This window comes from Atractosteus spatula, chromosome 1, assembly GCF_055471065.1.
Source record: "Atractosteus spatula isolate fAtrSpa1 chromosome 1, fAtrSpa1.hap1, whole genome shotgun sequence".
NCBI classification, from domain to species: Eukaryota; Metazoa; Chordata; class Actinopteri; order Semionotiformes; family Lepisosteidae; genus Atractosteus; species Atractosteus spatula.
Window position 1 is genome coordinate 64,930,501 of NC_142706.1, and position 18,413 is coordinate 64,948,913.

Consider the following 18,413-nt stretch of genomic DNA (forward strand, 5'->3'; position numbering starts at 1 on the left):
CTCTTGTCGTTTCGGTGCTGGGCTGTTCCTCTAGAAGGGGGTGAAGGCGAAAACCCGAAAGCACCGGTGAGACAAACGAAATTTACGGACAATAACCCGCTATTTGCGTTTTTCAAAACCCGAGCAACACCTTAAAAGCAATCAATAGCACAATAAACTCCGCCGAGATCTGTGTACGTGTCTTTGTCGGACGAAATGGCTTGCAGGCAGCCCCTGTGACCCCGGGCAGCGGCGGGAGCTGGAGGTATAAGATATACGAGACATGAGGCGACTCGGGAATACGAAGATCTTCGCCATCTTTCGTCCAGGTGAGACGCAATGGTGCCGGACAGCAGCTCCGGTCGCCCGGCGCGCCCGTTTAGTTCGCTTTTCCTCCACAATACCGCCAGCGCGCAGAGAGGCGGCCAGCAGGTGGCGGGCTAGCGGCCCACGATCCCGCAGTTGAGACTACACTGGGAATGAACCAGTGCCGTACACCCGCGATTCCCACCCGCGACGAACCCAGACCCGCAGACACTCCCGGGGTGAGAGTCAGTGCGCCAGGATATTCCTGATCCAGGGGGACTAAATTAATCCATCGAGCGCTTCCGATGGAGCAGGAGAACGGAAAAGCGCTACCTGGATTAAAAATTAAGTAAACTCAAAACAAGCGTTTGTTGTCTTTGACTAAAAATAAGATATTAGAAAGAATCTCACAGTGAGAACATGTGAGAACGTGTAAAAACGTCACGTTTGTTCAAGAACCCCGCCGCACTGCATTACAAATTGTTCGTCATTTTCGGTGTATCGACATGCAGTATTTATTGTTTCGATTGGGAGTGATATTATAAATCACAGCACATGCATTTGACAAGTATTATTTGAATCTGAGTAACTAAGCTAAGTTAAACTAAGCACACACTAGCTAAAATCTGACCCTGCGGTTTTCTCTGGTGCAGTAGAATTTACTCAATTAATTAACGAATATGTATTGATTAAATAACTGCAAGTCTGTAAGCCCGGGGTGGGAGAGTTGTAAACAATCTAAAGATATACCTAGAGACATGATATGGGTTTTCTTACTTACATATGTTATACGTGTATTCTGTACGTACAGGATTTTGCGGCATGTTAAGATTTTTCCTGTTAACACTACTTACATTGGGATTAGTATATTCTTGTGTACAGCTGTACTGTTTCAAGTTTTTCTCTCAGTTGTCACCATTTTAAGATTTGTATATACTGTATTTAAATATACTGTATATTACATTCCGTTTTCGAGGTCTTCATTGTAAATGGGAATTTCTTCTATTTTGATGTACGTGATAGATTTAAAAAAACAACCAAACAGTTAAATATCGACGTGCAGGTACAAGCGTCGTGCTCTCAAGCTCTGGAGCTCGCTCCCGGTAACTCCTACAAACCTTCTTGTTTATTCGGGCTTTAGTTTGATTCGTTTTTGTCTTTCCTGTTACATTGCTGTTTACTTTTTCTTCTTTTCCGCCTTTTTATCTGTCTCTTTGTTTCTCCACTTGTGATCTAAGCTTTTCTTACCCCGTTACGTCCCCGCACACTGCTGATGTACGTGTTCTCACATACTGGGACACGAGCAATGATTTTTCATAACGGTGAAATTCTTCCTCCGGCCGCTGGGGGGCAGCAGACCTCCCGAATGTGTGGAGTTGCTCTGTCCCGTGTTCCTCTTGCTCTATGTGTGATTGACACCTTCACGAGCCACCCAGTGACTTGATTAAAGAGCCGGCAGCCAATGAGACGAGCGAGTGGGGGAGGGTTCTACGAGTTAACATGTCATTGCTTGTGTCTGCGTGTTGTCATGTGTCCTGTCTTATTTATTTTTAAATTATTTAAAAAAGAGTTTTTAAATACCCATTAATTGATGCTCGGACAACAAAGGTAAGCGGTTTTCCGTTGTTGCTTGGTCGAGACTGTGCGAAGGGTTGTTGTTCATTTAATGAGTGTACCTCAGACAAGCGAGTTTTCTTGGTCCAGTTCTGAATTAACCTTTGTCAGAGGTAACCTGGATGAGTGTTCGTGAATAAATCTATACGTGCGACACAGTCCTGAAAACTGCTCAGGCTTAACACTGGTGCGGTGGCACGTCAGGGTGAATCTAACTCGCGGGAGGAGCCCCCTAAAATGCGATTTTGATTTTGGTCGGCTTGTTTCCGTGTGTGAAGTTTTACTGGCGACGGAGCTGGGGTTTTTAAAAGCACAGTAAGTCGGTCGTTATCGGGAAGACTTATGAAGCGGCCTGCCGGGTGCGTGTGGACGTTGTCCCTCGTCGCAGCCACTGTGGGGTTCGCGGGGGGGGGGCTTTCCTTCCGCCGACGAGCGAAGCAGCCGGTCAGGCGCTGACGTCACAGTCTGGGGAGGCAGCTGGGCTCGCCCCTTGCAATCTCTAGTATCTCTGGTGCCGGCGCTTGACATGCGGGCGGGCAGACCGGCGGCTCTCATCGAGAGCCATGCGGTGATGCTGCAGGCCAGTTGTACCCATATTACCCAAGAACAGTGGCGATGTGCAGCCGCCGATCCTGCTCGGCCCTGGGTTTGCCCACTGTGTTGTAAGGTCCTGTAGTCCGTCCTTTCCCAGTGAATGTGTTGTCATGGCAGAGGGAAGCGGTTGTGTAGAAACTTGGTGACTCTCACTTCTCCGCGCCCCAGGAGGAGCTGTGGACTGGGGGGCGAACGGGGTGGGAGGGGTGTGTGTGTCCCCATCACCGACCCGGTCAGCTGCAGGTGGCCAGCCTTCGGGACCAGTCGACGCTGCAGTCCCAGCAGCTGAGCTGTGGCCATGAGGTGATGAGTCTCCTGTCCTCGTGAAGGAGGAAAGAAGTGATTCATTAGAACAGAAGGAAGGTCACGAGGGAGAGAGGACCCTTGTACCCGTCTGGCTCATTGGGTCGATAGTAGCTAATTGATCTCACGCTGCAGCTTCTTGAAAGAAGCCAGGGCATCAGCTTCAAACGACATGGCTGGGCTGCTTGTTCCACACTCCCACCACCCTTTGTGTAAAGAAGTGCCCCCCTGTCCTGACTGGAGGATCTTATCCAGCTTTTTCCGGAAAGGTGCCAGGGTACTCGATTCAAGCACGTGTCTGGGCGGCTTGTTCCACACTCCCACCACCCTTTGTGTAAAGTACAACATCTTGTTCTTTGTAATAAATGCACTTTATGTAGTTTCCAGTTGTGCGGAGTGGTTCTTGTGTCAGTTCAGGCTGAAGACATCCGATGGGTTTGGCTCGTCTTTTGGCTGTGAAACTGCCTGGAAGAGGCCCAAGCCCGCGTCTGTCAGGACCTTGGGACTGGGAAAGGTCCGGGGGGGATTAGGTTTCTGTTAAGACTTTAAGTCCCAAGAAACAAATCTTGAAAACCTCGCTCACACTGGGGAGCACACAGGGCTGTTCTGATCTGAGACGCTGTTTGTTTCTGAAAGCGTTCAGGGGCTATTCTGGGTTACCTGAGGAGGCTGGAGTTCCTCTCACTCCCATCTCACTTTTCTGTCTCCTGTCCCTCTCCTCACTCACTCCTCTCCTGTCACTTTTCTCTCTCTCTCTCCTCTGTCACTCCTTTGCCGTCTCTCTCTCACTCCCCTGCTTATCTTTCTCTCCTCCTATGTCCTGTCTCCCTCCCCTCTCCTGTCTCCCTCCCCTCTCTTGCACCTCTCCCGTCTCTCCCTCCAGTTTCTTGTGATCTCTGCTGGGGAAAGGGATCTGATCGCTGGGCAGCTCTTGAGACCCTGATTGTGTCGCTGTAGTAAAGTGAAAACATGAAGCTGGGGGTCTGAAGAAGTGCAGTTGTGCAGTTTTTTCTTGCTTTATCCTTGAACAGCAGCAGAGTGCATTAAGTTGAAAAATATTCAGATAACATGTTACCTTGGAATATGCTGATCAAGGTTCTCTCTTTCCATTTTTTTTATCTTTAATTGTTATACTCTAGGCTTCCTGAAGGCTGTAGTTTCTTTGGCTTTATTATGGTGTTTTATTGTGAATAATGGCACGTCTCCTGCCTAGAGCCTAGAGCTGTCTCGCTGCTGTAATCTCGAAGGTGACACACCAGCACTGAGGGGTGTGTGCGCGCCACAGCAGAACCTGCTGGCTGCGTTTTCCCTGATAAAGCTGGAAATGTGAGTTTGACTCCCAGGTTCAACCTTCCCTTCTACATCCGTCCTGCCGGTGGATGGGCCGGTCCTGGCTTCACTGCGTCCGGCCAGGGGAGGACAGTCCATCCAAAGATGTCCATCCACAGACCAAAGAGCTCTGTGTGCGGTGGCAGTGTGTGTGTCTGTGTGTGCGTGTGGGGAGCAGTCTGGGTGGTCCCGAGGCTCAGTGCTGTTGGTGGTGTAAACCTGGAGAGAGAGCTCCAGGACTGTGGGTGTTCCCTGCTGTCCTGATCCCCTTCCTGAGGCGAGACCGGGCGTTCCGAACGGAGCTCCTAATCCCGGGGCTGTGCTCTCCAGGATCGTGGCTTGGAAGACAGGGGGTGGGCGGCTCTTTCAGTTCTGTACCTCCCAGCATCCCGAGTTCCCCCAGTGTCTTTATCCCTCCTTCGTCTGGAATTCCTGGCACCTGGGGTTCTCTCCTGCTCCTCTCCGCAGGAGTGAGGCGTCCTCAAGTCTGCAGGTTGTCATCAGGTGCTTTGTGTTGAACCGGGCTCTGATAGAGAGCAATGTGGGGGCAGGGGGCAGGGAGCAGTGTGGGGGGGCAGGAGAAGGCGATGTGTTGGGGCGGGGGGCAGGGAGCAGTGTGGGGGGGGCAGGAGGGGGCGATGTGTTGGGGTGGGGGGCAGGGAGCAGTGTGGGGGGGGCAGGAGGGGGCGATGTGTTGGGGCGGGGGGCAGGGAGCAGTGTGGGGGGGCAGGAGAAGGCGATGTGTTGGGGCGGGGGGCAGGGAGCAGTGTGGGGGGGGCAGGAGAGGGCGATGTGTTGGGGCGGGGGGCAGGGAGCAGTGTGGGGGGGCAGGAGAAGGCAATGTGTTGGGGCGGGGGGCGGGGGGCGGGGGGCAGGGAGCAGTGTGGGGGGGCAGGAGAGGGCGATGTGTTGGGGCGGGGGGCGGGGGGCAGGGAGCAGTGTGGGGGGGGCAGGAGAGGGCGATGTGTTGGGGCGGGGGGCGGGGGGCAGGGAGCAGTGTGGGGGGGGCAGGAGAGGGCGATGTGTTGGGGCGGGGTGGCAGGGAGCAGTGTGGGGGGGGCAGGAGAGGGCGATGTGGGGCGGGGGGCAGGGAGCAGTGTGGGGGGGGCAGGAGGGGGTGATGTGTTGGGGCGGGGGGCAGGAGGGGGCGATGTGTTGGGTCGGGGAGCAGGGAGCAGTGTGGGGTGCAGGAGGGGGCGATGTGTTGGGGCGGGGGGCAGGGAGCAGTGTGGGGGGGCAGGAGGGGGCGATGTGTTGGGGCGGGGGGCAGGGAGCAGTGTGGGGGGGCAGGAGGGGGCGATGTGTTGGGGCAGGGGGCAGGACGGGGCGATGTGTTGGGGCAGGGGGCAGGGAGCAGTGTGGGGGGGGCAGGAGAGGTCGATGTGTTGGGGCGGGGGGCAGGGAGCAGTGTGGGGGGGGCAGGAGAGGTCGATGTGTTGGGGTGGGGGGCAGGGAGCAGTGTGGGGGGGCAGGAGAGGTCGATGTGTTGGGTCGGGGGGTAGGGAGCAGTGTGGGAGGGCAGGAGGGGGCGATGTGTTGGGGCGGGGAGCAGTGTGGGGGGGGCAGGAGAGGGCGATGTGTTGGGGCGGGGGGGCAGGGAGCAGTGTGGGGGGGGCAGGAGAGGGCGATGTGTTGGGGCGGGGAGCAGGGAGCAGTGTGGGGGGGCAGGAGGGGGCGATGTGTTGGGGCAGGGAGCAGTGTGGGGGGGCAGGAGAGGTCGATGTGTTGGGGTGGGGGGCAGGGAGCAGTGTGGGGGGGGCAGGAGAGGTCGATGTGTTGGGGTGGGGGGCAGGGAGCAGTGTGGGGGGGCAGGAGAGGTCGATGTGTTGGGTCGGGGGGCAGGGAGCAGTGTGGGGGGGCAGGAGGGGGCGATGTGTTGGGGCGGGGGGCAGGGAGCAGTGTGGGGGGGGCAGGAGAGGGCGATGTGTTGGGGCGGGGGGCGGGGGGCAGGGAGCAGTGTGGGGGGGCAGGAGAGGTCGATGTGTTGGGGCGGGGGGCAGGGAGCAGTGTGGGGGGGCAGGAGGGGGCGATGTGTTGGGGCGGGGGGCAGGGAGCAGTGTGGGGGGGGCAGGAGAGGGCGATGTGTTGGGGCGGGGGGTGGGGGGCAGGGAGCAGTGTGGGGGGGCAGGAGAGGTCGATGTGTTGGGGCGGGGGGCAGGGAGCAGTGTGGGGGGGGCAGGAGAGGGCGATGTGGGGCGGGGGGCAGGGAGCAGTGTGGGGGGGCAGGAGAGGTCGATGTGTTGGGGCGGGGGGCAGGGAGCAGTGTGGGGGGGGCAGGAGAGGGCGATGTGGGGCGGGGGGCAGGGAGCAGTGTGGGGGGGGCAGGAGGGGGTGATGTGTTGGGGCGGGGGGCAGGAGGGGGCGATGTGTTGGGTCGGGGAGCAGGGAGCAGTGTGGGGTGCAGGAGGGGGCGATGTGTTGGGGCGGGGGGCAGGGAGCAGTGTGGGGGGGCAGGAGGGGGCGATGTGTTGGGGCGGGGGGCAGGGAGCAGTGTGGGGGGGCAGGAGAGGTCGATGTGTTGGGGCGGGGGGCAGGGAGCAGTGTGGGGGGGGGCAGGAGAGGGCGATGTGTTGGGGCGGGGGGCGGGGGGCAGGGAGCAGTGTGGGGGGGACAGGAGGGGGCGATGTGTTGGGGCGGGGGGCAGGAGGGGGCGATGTGTCAGGGGGCAGCAGGGGGTGATGTGTCGGGGGGGGCAGGGAGCAGGGCAGGGGGGGCGTATTAAGGCTTGGCTCTGAGCAGTGCTGCAGCACAGAGGGGATTTTGCTCCGGTTGTCACGAGTCTGCTGCTGCTGCTGACCCTGAAGCAGCTCGAGAGGGGCTCCTGCTGCCTGCAGTCACACGCGGAGAGGCTGGTTCGAAGGGCGAATACAGGTGTTGTATTGCGGTGTGTTTTTGTGTCATTCTGCGCTGGGTGGCTTTGTGTCCTGGGGGGTGTCCCCGGCGAGCAGGAGGGTGTGACTGTGGGGCTCGGCAGCCGTTGGGGAGGGGAGGGGCAGGGCGAGCTGCGAGCTGCAGATATGAGAGAGAGGAGGGGGTGATACAGGCACGCAGCCCTCCTCTGCTCCCTGCGCCACAGTCTGCGCACAGCACTCCTCTGTCTCCCGCTCTCAGGCTCACCAGTCTGCTGGGGCTCCTGACTCTGTCTGGCCTGGTCTCCCGCCACAGTAAGTACAGCTGGCCTGCTGGGGCTGCTGCCTCCTGCTCTGGTAGCCTTGAGTGCTTAATTATACAGTAACTCTGTGACTGCTGTGTTCAGTGTTTAATTACAGTCCTGTGAATGTGGGACACCATTGTGTTCAGTGTTTAATTACAGGCCTGTGAATGTGGGACACCACTGTGTTCAGTACTGGTTGATGGTGTTGAGCAATTACAGGTCTCTGACTGTTGGACACTGTCTGCTGTGTTCAGTACTGGCTGGTGGTGATGAGTAATTATAGCTCTGTAATATAGGGGTACTGACTGCTGTGTTCAGTACTGGGTGGTGGTGGTGAGTAATTACAGTTCTATAACTGTAGAACACATACCACTGTGTCCAGTACTAGCTGGTGGTATTGAGTAGTTATAGCCTTGTGAAAGTGGGGCACTAACTGCTGTGTTCAGGCCCTGCCTGCTAGTGTTGAGTATTTAATTACAGTTCTGTGACTGTGGAACACTAACCACTGGGTTCAGGCAGTGAACGGGGATGTTCAGGTTTAATGTCAGCTCTGTGACGTTGGACACTGACCACTGTGCTCAGGCCCTGTCTGGTAGTGTTGAATATTTAATTATAGCTCTGTGAAATAGGCTCACTGACTGCTGCGTTCAGCGTTGGGTGATGATGTTGAGTATTTAATTACAGTTTTGTGACTATGGTGGTGGTGAGTGTTTAACTACAGCTCTGTTACTGCCAGGCACTGACTGCTGTGTTAAGTCTCTTTCTGGTGGTGTTGAGTATTTTATTAAAGATCTGTGACTGGGACACAGACCACTGTGTTCAGTACTAGGTAGTGTGGAGTATTTAATTACAGCTCTGTGGTTGTAGAATGCTGACTGCTGTGTTCAGTACTGGCTGTTGGTGTTGAGTATTTAATTACAGCTCTGTGAAGGTGGGGCATTTACTGCTGTGTCAGTCTCTTTCAGGTGGTCTTGAGAGTTCCAGTTCAGTCTGGACACTGTGGGGTTGCTGGGGAGCTGTGCAATGAGGGTTGTCAAGGGTGCTCAGTGTTCTGGGACCTATGGCCAATGTTCCCTCTAATTCATAATGGCTTGTATATGCAAAAAATTCAAATTGTGCAATTTTTTTTCCCCATTGACAAATACTTGTGCGCACTACACTGAGTGCATGTGAAACTAAACCTGAAATTATTTTTTGTTAATATAGTCATTCTATATTGGGCCTCTTGCAGGCAGTCTCATGTGGTCAATTTCAGTTCAGTTTCCAATGTGCGCTGCTTTCATAACCTGTGACCTGTGGGTCACCTGTCCTGTGCTGTGTGTGTGTCTGCAGTCTCCAGTAGTCTTGGTGTTCACTGTGCTGATTCTGTGTACGTGTTTGGTCTGTAGACTCCAGTGGACATGGTGTTTACTGTGCTGTTTCTGTGTACGTGTCTGGTCTGTAGACTCCAGTGGACATGGTGTTCACTGTGCTGATTCTATGTGTGTATGTCTGCCGTCTCCAGTAGTCTTGGTGTTCACTGTGCTGTTTCTGTGTGTCTGCAGACTCCAGTGTACATGGTGTTCACTGTGCTGATTCTGTGTGTCTGTGTGTCTGTGTGTCTGTGTGTCTGTGTGTCTGTGTGTCTGTGTGTCTGTGTGTCTGCAGTCTCCAGTAGTCTTGGTGTTCACTATGCTGTTTCAGTGTGTAGACTCCAGAGGACATGGTGTTCACTGTACTGGTTCTGTGTGTGTCTGCAGATTTCAGTGGAGTGCTATATATATATAAGATCACTTTATTGGTCATATACAATTTCTTGCATTAGGAATTTGTCTTTTTTTTTTTACATACCCAGCTTGCTCTCCATGAGACACACAGACAGAGAGAGAAGCTTGGGGTCAGAGTGCAGGGTCAGTCATTTATACAGCACCCCTGGAGCAGTTGGGGTTAAGGGCCTTGCTCAGGGGCCCAATAGAGTAGGATTGCTCTGCCAGCCGCGGGATTTGAACTGGCAACCTTCCAGCCACAGGCGCAGATCCTTAGCCACAGAGCCACCTCTCAGTTATGAAGTAATGGGCTGCTGTCTTGGTGAGAGGTGTAGAGAGAGAGCTGCAGGCAGGTGTCCACTCTGCTCCTGTGTCCAGGCTGGGCAAGAGACCTCCATCTCCCTGCGTCGTGAGGAGGAGCGGAGGAGCGCGGCCTGGAGCTGTTTATCTCACAGCCTCGGGGCCACGAGGCACCAGGTTCTGCCGAGTCATGCTGGCTCAGAGCTTTTTTTCCATTTTCACCTCATTCTCTGCCTTTTCCTAAGTGTCAGCTAACCTCTGTTTTGAAAGGGCCAGGAGAAAAAGGGATGTGACTTTCCTTGTTGTGGTTTGAAACAGCTGCGTCTACAGTATATGCCCTGACCAGTTTCCACTCCTCTGTTTGTGTAGCTGTTCTGGGAGGGGGAGGTTGTGCACTGTGCTCCGTGAGCCCTTCTCAAGGCCACTGGCTGTTCGCTCCAGCAGACCCTGTGCGTCTGTGTGTCTGGGACACGGCTGTACATGAGAAATACCGCTGGCTGCAGACACGGCGCTCCTGCGCACCCAGGCAGAGAGGTTGGCTCGTCCGGTCACTTGTCCAGCAGCGGAGCGAGGTGGTCAGTCTGCCGCTGCTGGCCCCGTGCAGGGGGGGGAATGGGGATCTCTCTGCCCACTGTCCAGCTGAGACACTGGGGCGCTACGCTCTGTGTCAGGGGAGAAGAGATGAGAGTTAGCGCCTGGGTTGTGTTCTGCAGGACTGACGCCATGGTCATCCCCGTCTCTCTCTTGCCTCCCCCAGGTACGGTTTCTCCCCCCGAGAGCTTCCACATTCCTCCTCTGCCCCCAGCGGCGGCTGGCACCATGCCCACGAGCCATGAGCCCTCCATTCAGGAAGGTAAGTGTTCAGGGGCGTACCTCCCGACGTGAGCTCAGGGTTCGGCACTCTGGCGGTGTCTTCAGGTGTCTTCAGAGGGTCGTGGGTTCGAGACTGCTGGGGAGGGGGGGGCTCCTGTACTCTCTGTGTGAGTCCTACCACGGGCTCCTGGGTGTCCTGCAGCCAGGTGAGGCCTGTCCAAGATCTGCGATTTCCTGCGAACAAGGGGTTAACGTCACGCAGCACAAACAGCAGGGTCATGCTAGAGCTTGTGCAATTCTACAGAGCAGAGAACAGAACACTGTGTCCTACTGCACAGAGAGAGACACTGTGAGAGAGTGAGAGAGAGAGAAACACTGGCTCACAGCCCCTGAGTAGGACTGGCCTGTGTGAGAGAGAGACACTGGCTCACAGCCCCTGAGCTGCACTGCCCTGTGTGAGAGATACAATCTCTTGTATACAATTAGATACAATCTCTTGTATACAATTAGCCCTATACAATTTCTTGCATTAGGAATTCATCTTTTCACATACCCCGGCTTTTCTCCATGAGACAGACACACAGACAAGGAGAGAAGCTTGGGGTCAGAGCGCAGGGTCAGCCATTGTACGGCGCCCCTGGAGCAGTTGGGGTTAAGGGCCTTGCTCAGGGGCCCAACGGAGTAGGATTCCTCTGCCGGCTGCGGGATTTGAACCAGCAACCTTCCAGTCACAGGCGCAGATCCTTAGCCACAGAGCCACCGCTCCGCCCCACACTGGCTCACAGCCCCTGAGCTGCACTGGCCTGTGTGAGAGAGAGACACTGGCTCACAGCCCCTGAGCTGCACTGCCCTGTGTGAGAGAGAGACACTGGCTCACAGCCCCTGAGCTGCACTGGCCTGTGTGAGAGAGAGACACTGGCTCACAGCCCCTGAGCTGCACTGGCCTGTGTGAGAGAGAGACACTGGCTCACAGCCCCTGAGCTGCACTGGCCTGTGTGAGAGAGAGACACTGGCTCACAGCCCCTGAGCTGCACTGGCCTGTGTGAGAGAGAGACACTGGCTTACAGCCCCTGAGCTGCACTGGCCTGTGTGAGAGAGACACTGCTTCAGGCTCTGTTACCTTGTACAAGATCTACAGAAGAAGCAGAACAGGAGAAATGAGAGAGAATCTCCCCTTGCTGTTTGAATATATGTTCAGCCCACATGTGCGAGATCTCCAGCCCCTAGGTTTAATTCTATACCCGAGTCCTGCAGCTGAAAAACCTGGAGTGGATCAGAGCACTGTGGGATTGGAGCCTTCTTTCCAGGACATCTGTTGCTTAATGTGGGCATTAACTTTGCTTGTGCCCCCGCTTCACCTTGCTGGTACCACGTTCCACTGGGCTGTACCGCGCTTCTCTTTACAGAGCCGCTGCGCAGCAGGAGCGCCAGCGTGCCCAGTCACTTGCCCGGGTGGAGTCGTTAGTAATGCCCCGTCAGTGTTACGTAAATGTGGAAAGAGGAAGTCGTTGTGAAATAAATAGGGAGGCAGTCCTGAGAGCAGGACACAGGCAGAGCTGCAGGGAGACCGGGCTTAGAGCAGAGCTGTTTCCACACAGCAGAGCCACATGACCGTCCAGAGCTCAGGGGTGTGTGAGCACTCCAGGCTGCGTGAGTACTGCTGCAGAGCGCTGTCCTCCTTTCCCTCCTGCCTCTCCTGTCCCCTCTCCTCTTCTGTTCTCCTGTCCTCTGCTTCTCCTGTTCTCCTGTCCCCTCTCCTAATTCTCTCCTCCTGTTCTCCTGCCCCCTCACTTCTCCAGTTCTCCTGCCTCCTCTTCTCCCCTTTTCTCCTGTCCCTCCTCCCATCTCTCCTCCTGTTCCCAAGTTCCCTCTCTTCCTTTCTCTCCTGTTTCAACTCCTGCCCCCTCGCCTCTTCTGTTCTCCTGTCCCCACAAGTCCTCCTCTCCTCTTTTCCATCCTCCTGTACAACTGTCAACTCTCCCGTTCTCCTGTCCCCTCCGCTCTTCTCTCCCGTTCTCCTGCCCCCTCTCCTCCTTTCCCTCCTCCTGTTCTCCTGCCCCCTCTCCTCCTTTCCCTCCTCTTGTTCTCCTGTCCCCTCGGAATGTTCTTTAGCTCTTGGTTCAGCAGCAGCTCCCTGCAGCTGGTAAAACCCAGAACGGATTTAGTGAGCGTGACGGGCTGATGGTCTGAGCCATGTGCTTGAAGGATCAAGGAGAGAAGTTTGCCACATTTCCCAGATGTCCTCCTTGTTTTCCCGGTCAGTCTCTGGAGTCTTGATCCCCTGTTTGTCCTGCTTTTCAGAGCCCAGTTCCCAGGAGAACAGGGAGGGTGCGATGGTGCAGACGCAGTACAACGCTGTCTCCCCCCCGGCCGCCTGTGAGCAGGATGACGAGCCCTTCACCACCTACTTCGAGGAGAAGGTGCCCATCCCTGAGGATACCAAGGCAGGTGGACTGCAGGAAACCCTGGGACAGGATGGGGTGTTTAATAATCATTCCTTACACTTATATAGCGCCTTTCTGGACACTCCACTCAAAGTGCTTTACAGGTAATGGGGAATCCCACTACCACCACCAATGTGTAGCCCTCACTTGGATGATGCAACGACAGCCGTAGTGTGCCAGTAGGCTCAACCACACACCAGCTATCAGCGGGGAGGAGAACAGAGTGATGAAGCCAGTTCAGAGATAGGGATTATTAGGAAGACGTAAGTAATAGGTTTATCCCATGCTGAAAAAAAGAAGAAAGAAAACACAATGTTTCGGCCGTGGAGCCTTCTTCAGGCGTGAGCACCTTGAAGAAGGTGCACACCTGAAGAAGGCTCCACGACCGAAATGTTGTGTTTTCTTTCTTCTTTTTTTCAGCATGGGATAAACCTATTACTTGTTCCTTTGCAGCCTACGCATGCTGACGCAGCTACCCTCCTGAGCTATTAGGAAGACATGATTGGTAAAGGCCAGGTAGGTAGGGGTCATCTGGCTAGGTCACTGGGGTACACCCCTGCTCTTTTTGAGAACACCCTAAGATTTTTAATGACCTTGGTTTTATGTCTTATGTGAAGGATGGTGCCTCTTTTTTTACAGTATAATGTCCCCATCACTATCCTGGACCACACAGACCACAGGGTGAGCTTCCCCTGCTGGCCCCACTAACACCTTTTCCAGCAGCAGCCTTAGTTTTTCCCAGGAGGTCTCCCATCCAGGTACTGGCTTGGCTCACAGCTTCTGGGCTCCAGTGGGCTGCTGGTTGTGAGTTGCTATATAGATGAGTTGATATAGCTGCTAAGGAACAGCTGCTGCAGTTTATTGGTGGGAGCTGGGTGTTGTTATTGTCTCCAGTGTTGTCTGTGGTAGTACTGTGAGGGCAGCGCACTGCAGATAAGTCTGACCCTACAGCGACCGTTTTAATAATCCACCCTGTCTGAGGCACGCTGACAAGTGTCTGGACTGTTGCTTGGTGGCAGTTGCCAATAACTCACCCTTCCTCTCCCTCTCTCTCTCTGTGCAGGCTGGCGTGTTCAGTTTTCGGAAGCTGTGGGCGTTCACCGGGCCGGGCTTCCTGATGAGCATCGCCTACCTGGACCCAGGGAACATCGAATCGGACCTGCAGTCCGGAGCCAAGGCTGGGTTCAAGGTATCGCTGTGCACCAGGCAGTCGAGCACCGGGTGGTTTCAGACGCATCAAGCAAATTGATCCAGATTCCCTTTAAAGCTGCCAGGGCTGATCCTGTCATGTGACCTTACTCTCCTTGGTGGGTTTGTGGGGCTCTGCAGTGTTGTTAGGGTGGTGCTTGCATAGGCTACTGCTGCACCGAAATATTTACCAAATGCACCAGAACCTGATTCAAATCGTTAAGGCCCCAAACCACAGTCATTGTGTTGTGTGTTTGTACAGAGTCTGTGCCCACATGCTCTGTATGTAGGAGGCTGTGTTGTGTGTTTTTTCAGTCTGTGCCCAGACGACTCTGTGTGTTGGGGGCTGTGTTGTGTATTTTAGTGTGTCTGTGTCCAGATGACTCTGTGTGTCGGGGGCTGTGTTGTGTGTTTCTACAGTCTGTGCCCAGACGACTCTGTGTGTTGGGGGCTGTGTTGTGTATTTTAGTGTGTCTGTGTCCAGATGACTGTGTTGGGGGCTGTGTTGTGTGTTGTCTGTGCCCAGACTGATCTCTCTCCCCTCAGCTGCTGTGGGTGCTCCTGGGTGCCACCATCATCGGGCTGCTGCTGCAAAGGCTGGCTGCACGGCTGGGGGTCGTCACTGGCATGCACCTGGCGGAGGTGTGCTACCGCCAGTACCCCACTGTAAGTCTCTCCCTTCCTCTCCGGTCACTCAATCAGATATCACTGTCTATGTCCCGCTGTCCATCCATGTTCTCCAGTATCCTGTCTTCCATCTGTGATTTCCACTGTCCCACTGTCTGTCTGTGATTTCCTCTATTCCGTTATCTGTCCTTCTCTGGTGACACACTGTCCATCCATGATTGCCACTACCTCACTGTCTGTCCATGATTTCCACTGTCCCTCTGTCCGCCTGTGTCTCTGCTGTCAAGCGGTCAGTCTTTGTCTGTGGTGTCTCTTGGTCTTTGTCTCCTTCCCCCTCTCCCCCTGGTTCCTATTGCCACCGCCACAGCATGAGTCTCCTCTCTCTTACGGAGACGCGGTCCTGCCCCCCAGGTGCCGAGGATCCTGCTGTGGCTGATGGTGGAGCTGGCGATCATCGGCTCAGACATGCAGGAGGTCATCGGCTGCGCCATCGCTTTCAACCTGCTCTCGGTCGGCAGGTAGGGTCGTGCTCATGCCTGGTCAGACAGTCCGGTGCCTGATAAAGGCACTCCCAGCAAGAGGTTACAGGACGTTGCCAGCACCTTCCAGTAGCTATATCACCCTGCACCTCACATCTTGCAGCCCACTGAAGCTCAGCAGGTACAAGTCTGGCCAGCACCTGGATGGGAAACCTCCTGGGAAAGCTAAGGTTGCTGCTGGAAGAGGTGACAGTGGGGCCAGCAGAGGGCGCTCACCCTGCGGTCTGTGTTTGTCCTAATGTTCCGGTCTAGAGACGGGGACACTCTATTGTTGAAAAGACACCGTCCTTTGGATGAGACATAAAGGAAGTCCTGACTCTCCATTATCATTAAAAATCCCTGTTTCTCAAAAAGAGTACGGGCTGGCCAAATTTTCCATTGGCCTTTACCAATCATGACCTCCTAATAATCCTGATCTATGAATTGGCTTCATCACTCTGCTCTCCTCCTTACTGTTGATGTGTGGTGAGCATTCTGTGCTGCTGTCGTATCATCCAGGTGGGTGCTGCGCATTGGTGGTGGTAGTGGGATTCCCTATTACCTTTAAAGCACTTTGAGTGGAGTCCAGAAAAGTGCTACATAAGTGTAAGGAATTATTATTAAGTTCTTGGAAGGGTGTTCTCAATGTGTTGTGTGCATGCTCTGAAGTCTTGGTTCTGGTGTGTGCACGTGTGCTTGTGTGTGTGGCCTGTAGTCTCATTGTGTTGTCGCTCTCCTGTCTCTTCAGGATTCCTCTGTGGGGTGGTGTTCTCATCACCATCATCGACACCTTCGTCTTCCTCTTCCTGGACAAGTACGGTACGTCTGTCTCTCCGCAGGCCGGCCTTCTTGTTGTGGGACGTGAGTGGGGAGACACTCGATCTCCACAGTCTGCAGCCATGTGGTGACAGCAGCTCACGCTCGCTCACAGTGGAATGATTGATTCCGAAACATACAGACACTGATTTTTCATCTGGATCCTAGCATCTGTCTAGTTTATACAGTAGATTCTCATTTTACCCCGTAGTTAGGTTAACTATACCCCAAATCACATATAATCAGACCGTCCTGTTCCCCTCCCCAAGACAAGTGAACTGAATTGGAAGTGTATTAGCATGTGTATGTGGGCAGTTTAAAGTGTTATGAAAACAGTGAAACAGGACACAGCATAAAACAAATAAAATTTAATAAAAATAAAGAACGAATTGAAGATTAATTCTAGTTATTCGTCCACGCTAAACTGGTCATCGTCATCCCACCCCTTCACTTGTTCAAAAGCTCAGTATTTAGCTCCAAATCCGGCACTTTTCTTGCCTTTCCCCTCCATGCTTGTTTCTTTCCTCTTTGTACTTGTATTCGATTTGCGAACCATATTGAGGGTGATGCCGCACGATAAAGAAAGCACCGGCGTGCTATAGGCTCTGTAGCGACTTCCCAAATCGAAGCTCAGGTGCGTGCGGAGCCAGATTTGAATTTGTGAAATTTTCCCCATTATTTGTTTTTTTTTCGTTTTCGTCACCGTGTACGCATCCACAAATTCCCCTAAAAATATTTTATGTAAAACACGAGTCTGCTATATTTATTATAATGAGCTCCTGTGTGTTACGCTTTTTGTCTCCCCCCCCCAGGCCTGAGGAAACTGGAAGCCTTCTTTGGGTTCCTCATCACGATCATGGGCCTTACTTTTGGATACGAGGTAACTGCCCTGTACCTTGTCCTCCCAACAGGCTGTGGTTTGTGTCTCAGCTGGATCTGGCTGGCTGTCTCGGAAGTGCCTTTTATTAGGCTGTCCCACTCCGATACTGCTGGACTCGATCGACTTATGAGCTAGCTGGCTGGCTGGGAGCTGCCCGATTGGATTGCTGGGACCACCTTCTCCCTGATCGGCTGTGTCCGAGCTGCCTTTCTCCCCGGCAGGCCCTTGCGTGCGCGTGTTTCCGCCTCTGGGCGCTCTGTGATTGCTCGTGCCTGTGTGTCACTGCAGTACGTGATGGTGAAGCCGGACCAGGGCGAGCTGCTGAAAGGCATGTTCCTGCCCTACTGCAAGGACTGCGGCCCTGTGCAGCTGGAGCAGGCGGTGGGCATTGTGGGCGCGGTCATCATGCCGCACAACATCTACCTGCACTCGGCGCTGGTCAAGGTACCGGGACCCCAGGGGCTGCTGGTGGCAGGGGGGGTCTGGGGGCACGGGGGGGGGGGGGGTGGGTGCACTGTTCTCCAGCTACAGTAGCAGTCTGTTAGAAATGCACTAGTGAAGCAGAACTCGTGTGTGTTTCAGACTTCCTTCGCATCTGGTCTGCTGTGCAGTATTACTCTAAAACTGACAAGAATGACATTTCCAGATTACGTACCGAAATACACGGGAAGTCCCGGCGAGAGGAGGAATTTTGGAGAAATCGGAGCACGGTGCAGGGCTTTGCACATCGACAGGCACTCGGCTGTCCGTGTTTCTTCAGGTTTCTTAGGTGTCAAAGCAAGATGAGGTCCAGAATTCTGCTCCTCAGTCCAGAGGGCTTTGTTGGCTTAACTGATCCATTACAGCATTGCTGAAGCACGGCAACAGTTAACTACAACTACAACTGCGACAGGTCGCCAACCCTTCTCTGCCTTCTCTCTGCAGTCAAGACAGGTCAACCGCGCCAACAAGAAGGAGGTCAAAGAGGCCAATAAGTACTTCTTCATCGAATCGTGCATCGCGCTCTTCGTCTCCTTCCTCATCAACGTCTTTGTCGTGACCGTCTTCGCCGAGGCCTTCTACGGGCAGACCAACCAGCAAGTGGTGAGCGGGCATGCCCTCATCTGCGCCTGGGGGCGCTGGGCGCGCCCCTAGCCTCGGGGCAGCAGGAGCCAGGCTCCGGGGAAACACTGCTGGTCACCCTGCTGAGCTGCAGAGGGAAGGACAGTCCTGTCCGTCTGGGTCTCTTCAGTGAAGTGTAGTTCAGGGACAGGTGGAAACTGTATGGACTGGACAGCGGGAGCCCTTTGCCCAGTGTCCTGGGTGGGGTTCTGTGAGGAGACTGGACAGCGGGAGCCCTTTGCCCAGTGTCCTGGGTGGGGTTCTGTGAGGAGGCTGGACAGTGGGAACAGTTTGCCCAGTGTCCTGGATGGGGTCCAGTGAGACTGGACAGTGGGAACAGTTTGCCCAGTGTCCTGGGTGGGGTTCTGTGAAGAGACTGTGAGGAGACAGTGGGAACAGTTTGGCTAGTGTCCTGGATGGGGTCCAGTGAGACTGGACAGTGGGAAGTTTGCCCAGTGTCCTGGGTGGGGTTCTGTGAGGAGGCTGGACAGCATCACCCTCACGCTCTCTGATCTGTCTCCCCTCTTGCAGCACGACATGTGTGTCAACCACAGCAGCCCGCACTCTGGCCTCTTCCCCAGCAACAACCAAACGCTGCAAGTGGACATCTACAAGGGGGTGAGCACTCCGGGGTCCAGGTGGAGAGGGGGTACAGGCTGGTGGCAGTGTGGTGGCACAGTCCTCTGGGGGGTCAGGATGCGG

At 54.8% G+C, this 18,413-nt stretch overlaps 1 protein-coding gene across 7 annotated transcripts in view; it reads left to right on the forward strand.

The window, feature by feature from the left end:
• slc11a2 (solute carrier family 11 member 2) overlaps positions 1-18,413 on the forward strand; it is a 27,599-nt gene continuing 9,186 nt past the window's right edge. Inside the window, exons 1-11 of one of the 7 annotated variants that reach the window (XM_088917348.1) lie at positions 1-66; positions 10,082-10,177; positions 12,439-12,581; positions 13,645-13,770; positions 14,316-14,435; positions 14,808-14,914; positions 15,663-15,733; positions 16,543-16,610; positions 16,899-17,054; positions 17,535-17,693; positions 18,243-18,329. In XM_088917348.1, the coding sequence (XP_088773474.1) occupies positions 10,144-10,177; positions 12,439-12,581; positions 13,645-13,770; positions 14,316-14,435; positions 14,808-14,914; positions 15,663-15,733; positions 16,543-16,610; positions 16,899-17,054; positions 17,535-17,693; positions 18,243-18,329 (1,071 nt within the window). In that variant the 5' untranslated portion in view covers positions 1-66; positions 10,082-10,143. Of the gene's footprint in view, positions 67-165; positions 309-1,762; positions 1,894-7,146; positions 7,290-9,792; positions 10,178-11,685; positions 11,788-12,438; positions 12,582-13,644; positions 13,771-14,315; positions 14,436-14,807; positions 14,915-15,662; positions 15,734-16,542; positions 16,611-16,898; positions 17,055-17,534; positions 17,694-18,242; positions 18,330-18,413 lie in introns of those variants that run through there. The other 6 variants (XM_088917314.1, XM_088917340.1, XM_088917332.1 and 3 more) reach the window with 6 other exon arrangements.